The 5,350-nt window shown below is 40.4% G+C and overlaps 1 protein-coding gene across 1 annotated transcript; it reads left to right on the forward strand.

The window, feature by feature from the left end:
• Positions 1–305: 305 nt before the first annotated feature.
• Positions 306–4,194, forward strand: LOC148999029 (uncharacterized). Its single transcript, XM_089141519.1, has 4 exons — positions 306–698; positions 811–864; positions 969–2,455; positions 2,754–4,194. The coding sequence occupies exons 1-4, from the start codon at positions 306–308 to the stop codon at positions 4,192–4,194; spliced, it is 3,375 nt and encodes a 1,124-aa protein (XP_088997645.1).
• The last annotated feature ends 1,156 nt before the right edge of the window (positions 4,195–5,350 follow it).

The following is a 5,350-nucleotide window of genomic DNA, read 5'->3' on the forward strand; positions in this document are numbered from 1 at the left end:
TTTTATTGGAATACCCCTTGGTGGCTGGGGAGAATCAGCCCCAAGGGGAGTCATGAAAGCCCTTAGTTGGAACTGCCAGGGGGTTGGGGAGACCCCTGACAGTTCAAAGTTTGAAACACCTCACCCAGTCTACTAAACCAGACATTGTATTTCTTATGGAGACACATTGTAAGGGCAAGAGAATTTCACGTTTAAGGAGGAAGCTGAATTTGTCTAACCAATATGAAGTAGCATCCATTGGTAAGGCGGGAGGAATGTGTTTGTTCTGGTCAGATAATATCAAACTCCGGGTCTTATTTGCAAATATGAGGATTATTGACACAATTATTTCAGAAAAATCAGGAGAGGAATTCTACTTAACTTTTGTTTATGGGGATCCTATTCGAAATCATAGAGGGAAGGTGTGGGAGATGCTTACTGAAATTGGAACACATAGAAGGAAAGAGTGGGCTTGCATGGGTGACTTTAATTCTATACTTACGTGGAGGGAGAAGCAAGGGGTAGAAAACACAGCGAGAGATGAGTCATCGGGTTTTGGTAGGATGATGGACCAATGTGGATTCATTGACTGCAGATCACATGGCCCTCTTTACACCTGGACTAATCGTCGCAAAGGGGGAGCTTGCATCAAAAGTAGGCTTGATAGAGCTGTGATTAATGATCCTTGGAATCGCAAATTTCCTGATATGGTGGTGAAGGTACATTCTGTAGTAGGCTCAGATCATCTTCCAATATCAATAGATACTGAGGGGGCCAAACCGGAAGGAACTAAGCCTTTTAGGTTTGAAATGATGTGGTTTCTTAATGAAGATTGCAAGAAGGTTGCAGCTGATGCATGGAATACCTCCACAATGGGTTCAAGAGGTGATAAACTAATGCAGAAAACTCTCAGTTGCAAGAAAAAATTTATGGAATGGAATAAGAAAGTTTTTGGTCAAGTGGAGCAAAAGATTTAAACATATTTGAAGGAACTTGAGTATCTTCAAGATGCATTTCCAACTCCTAAAGTGCGAGCCCGAGAAGAAGAAATTCAGGATTTACTAAGAGCAGAATTTCAGAAAGAAGAAATTAAATGGCTTCAAAAATCTAATCTTCACTGGGCAAAGGAAGGGGATAGGAATACACGTTTCTTTCACTCTTCTACTATTCAGAGACGTAAATCTAATAAGATTGTTAAGCTCAAATTGGAGTCTGGGGAGTGGTTACAGTCTTCAAAGGAAATTAGGGAGGAAGTGCAAAGAAGATATGGTGATATTTTCAAATCTGAACAGGTGGACGAGGAAGCTTTGAATTTGGTCATGGCAGCAATTACGAGTCGTGTTGATGAAGTGATGAATGACCACTTATGTAAGAGTCCCGATGAGGCCGAGATCAAGGAAGCTTTATGGGGGATGGCTCCACTAAAGAGTCCCGGTCCAGATGGTCTACCTCCAGGGTTCTTTCAGAGGCTATGGAAACTGGTGAAATCTGACCTTTGCCATTTTGTTGCTGAATATTTTAGTACTGCTAGTTTACCTACTGTTGCAAATGTTACTTTTGTTTGTTTAATCCCTAAAGTGGACCAACCTGAACAAGTGGACCACTTTAGGCCAATCTCACTTTGTAATGTTGTCATAAAGGTTATTAGCAAAGTAATGGCATCGAGGCTTAAGGTGTACCTGGACTCTATCATTTCTTATCCTCAATCAACCTTCATCCCCAATCGCCTAATTTCAGACAACGTTCTAATAGCTCATGAGGCATTCCACTACATCAAGCACAAAAAAAAAGGGAGGAAGAGGTTTATGGCAATAAAGTTGGACATGCGAAAAGCATATGATAGAATGGAGTGGCCATTCATTCAAAAATTAATGCAAGCCTTGGGTTTTTGTGAGAAATGGATCAGGTTGACTATGGGTCTTGTTACGTCAGTTTCTTATCAGGTATTGATTAATGGATCTCCCCAGGAAAGAATTATCCCATCTAGAGGCATCAGACAAGGAGACCCGTTATCTCCAGCAATTTTTGTCCTCTGTTCTCAAGCACTTTCAGCTATACTTCTCGAAGCTGAACAAGCTGGGATAGTGAAAGGAATGAATGTTAGAAACAGGTCAAAACCTCTCTCTCATCTTCTATTTGCAGATGATAGCCTAATCTTTTCTGAAATGAAAGTGAAGGAGATCCACAACCTCAAAGCTTGTTTGGACTTCTACTGTAAAGCAAGTGGGCAAAGTATCAACTTGGAGAAATCTTGCCTTACATTTAGTCCAAATACGCCTTCAAAAATAAAAAGATGGTTCTCCCGGATACTAAAGATAAAGTATGGCGATGGACCGAAGAAATATCTTGGTTTGCCAGTTCAGTTCGGGACTTCAAAGGCGGATCTTTTTAAAGAACTAAGGGAGAAAACATGCAAGGCAATCCAAGGGTGGAAGGGTAAGCTACTATCACATGCTGGGAAAGAAGTATTGATAAAGTCTGTGGCCCTCTCCTTAAATTCATATGCAGCTTCACATTTCAAACTACCAAGCTCTCACCATGAGAAGATTAAACAAGCAGTCACACACTTCTTTTGGAATGGGGAAGGAGAGAAGAACAAAATGTGTTGGATAGCTTGGGATAAACTCTGCAAATCTAAGGAAAAAGGTGGCTTCGGTTTCGAGACCCAACTATACTGAGAATAAAGCTCTTCTAACCAAGCTTGCTTGGAGACTGTGGAGTAACCCCACCTCTTTTTGGGCTGAATTCTTTAAGAGTCTTTATTTCCCAAATAGCTCCTTTCTGGAAGCAAAGAAGAATGCCAATGCTTCTTGGGCATGGAAAGGGATATTGGAAGGAAGGAAATATCTGATGGAAGGTTTGGTATGGGTGGTCGGGAAAGGAGATAAAATTCATATTTGGAGAGATAAATGGATACCATCGCACTCTGAGAAGCGGATAAAGCATTTGGAATATCAATCGGATGCATATACTTGGGTGGCTGATTTAATAGATGCTAGCACAAGATGTTGGAAGGAGGACTTGATCAGGTCAATGTTTCATCAAGAAGATGTGGATGCTATCTTAAGTATACCATTAAGTGTGTTTCCTAAAGAAGATAGTCAGATTTGGGGAGAAACAAGAAATGGGGTGTTTACTTCTAAATCAGCATACCATATGCTCAAGAATCGGATGGATACCACTCTTGTGAGCAGGACAGACGAGGTATGCAAAGAAACTTGGAGAAACATCTGGAGTTGTGACTCAGAACCAAAGGTGAGAAGTTTTATGTGGAGAGCATGTGCGGGCGGTGTCTCATCTGCTGAAAATTTGGTTCGTAGACAGATCAACATTGACCCCAGTTGCCAGCGTTGTGGTGGAGCCCTTGAATCTATTGATCACATTTTGTTTGAATGTGATTTTGCTAGAGCAGCGTGGCACGCCTCCCCGCTTGGTTACCATCCCCCAAATGAACCAAAGCTCCATCGTTTTATTGAAAGCTGGAAATTTCTTAGTAAGGAGAAAAAGAGCTCCAAGGAGTTAGCGGGCTTGGCATCATACTTGTGCTGGAATATTTGGAAGGATCGAAACAGGTTTATGTTTGATGGGTCATCAATGCAGCCTGATGTGACGGCATGTAGAGCGGTGAAGGAATGGGAGACTTTCCTTCAGGCCAAACAACTCATCCTCACCTCAAGCCCAAGTGAAGTGGTCCAGAAGCGGAAAGTGGATCAGAGACCCAAATGGAGGACACCAATGGAACCTTACTTCAAGCTAAATTCAGATGCGAGTCTTAACTCTAATGGTTCAGGCATTGGATTTATCATTAGAACCCATACGGGAGAGGTTCGCCTTGCAGTTTCTGACCCAGTCCGGTTTGGTGATGTTTCTGTTGGGGAGGCCTTAGCAATGAGAGAAGGTCTTATATTGGCCATTGGTGAAGGAATTGACTACATTATTGCTGAGTCTGATAGCTTGGAACTCATAAATTCCATTAATGGAGGTATGCCAACAGCCGTAGTAGCAAGAGAGGTTGTATCGGACATTATCCAGTTGGGTTTGTCCATTGTGGATTGTAAGTTTTCTTATGTTCCCAGGTTAGGTAACAGTGCGGCTGACCGCCTGGCTAGGAAGGTCACGTCTGTTTCGGGGAGGACGTTTTGGCCACTTTCCAATCCCTGGTTCCTTGACTTGACGGAGTTAAGCCCAGTGTGTTGTTCCCGTCTTTCTCAATAGAAGTTTAATTACCAAAAAAAAAAAAAAAAAAAGTATGGTTTACCTTACAGAGAAGCAACGCTTCAAGTTGGACGAATCGTTTTTTCATTGGGTAAGTATCATTTACCTTACAGCTGTATTAAACACCTTCCTTGTTGTAACTTTTTTCGGTAAATTCAAATTTTATTCATAAAATGTTTTCTAAATCCGAAGCTACCCTTGTTAGTTTAAACCTAAATCACCATTAATTAATATTACTTTTAAAATACAAACTGTTGATATGTGTCAATTGTCCAGGGGCTTTGCTGTTCTTTTTCATGTATTTGGGATGAGTGTATTATGTAATTGTTATTGGGGGCAGTTTGGTAATTTTGGTGTTTGGTATATAAGCTTCTTTTAGAGGTTTAGGGTTGACCATTATTAATTCTTCTCTGGAGAGTTTGTTTGAGTGACAGAGGCAATGTGAAATTCTGCAAAATCCTAATCCAAAAATCTATGGTGTAGCTTTGGAAATTCGGAATGCGAGAAGAAAGCAACTGTGGACCATCTAAATTGAAACTATTGGATTTGATTTTGAACTTATGAAAGTAGATGGAGATGATGTTAAGTTGAATTAATACTACAACCGTACACGGAATCAATTCGTTCATATTTATTCTGTGAAGTCCCATTCTTGTAACCTGGTCCACATCAAACTCTAGCATTCATTTTTCTCTAAAGTTAGGCTTGAACTTTTGCGATTTCTATTTCATAGTTTTGTGGTGTATGACTATATGATTTGGAGAAGACAGTCAAATTAGAAAATAATTGCTATGATTTGATGAAGAGGTAAACACTAAAAAGTAAGACCAGTAAATTAAATCAGCATTCATTTTAGTGCCACCAGCTATGGTGTCAAAATGCTTCACAATTGACACGCTTATAAACCAATAGAATCATTTCCGTATTAAAAATCATTGCTCCACCACACCTTCCTCTTCATTTTTATTTTAACACCTTTCATCTCATGGGTCTGGGATTTGGTTGAGTTTGGGTTTTTAAGCTTTCTAGCAGTTGAAGTCGAGCTGATTGAATGTTAATTTCTTTTCGTGGACTTATTCCGGCCCACAGAGTCATGGTTTGGGCTTTCTCAGCAATTTGAGTTGTTGGGTGAAGTTTGAGATTTGAGATGGATCAA

This window comes from Hakea prostrata, unplaced genomic scaffold (assembly GCF_041222555.1).
Source record: "Hakea prostrata isolate BN-2017 unplaced genomic scaffold, UWA_Hpros_2 contig_63, whole genome shotgun sequence".
NCBI lineage: Eukaryota > Viridiplantae > Streptophyta > Magnoliopsida > Proteales > Proteaceae > Hakea > Hakea prostrata.

Coding starts and splice junctions, on each gene's coding strand:
- LOC148999029 (XM_089141519.1), top strand. CDS start 306: ATGAGGATTATTGACACAATTATTTCAGAAAAATCAGGAGAGGAATTC. Junction 865..968: donor CTCCACAATGGGTTCAAGAG/GTGATAAACTAA, acceptor ACATATTTGAAG/GAACTTGAGTATCTTCAAGA. Junction 2,456..2,753: donor GGGAAAGAAGTATTGATAAA/GTCTGTGGCCCT, acceptor TTTCCCAAATAG/CTCCTTTCTGGAAGCAAAGA.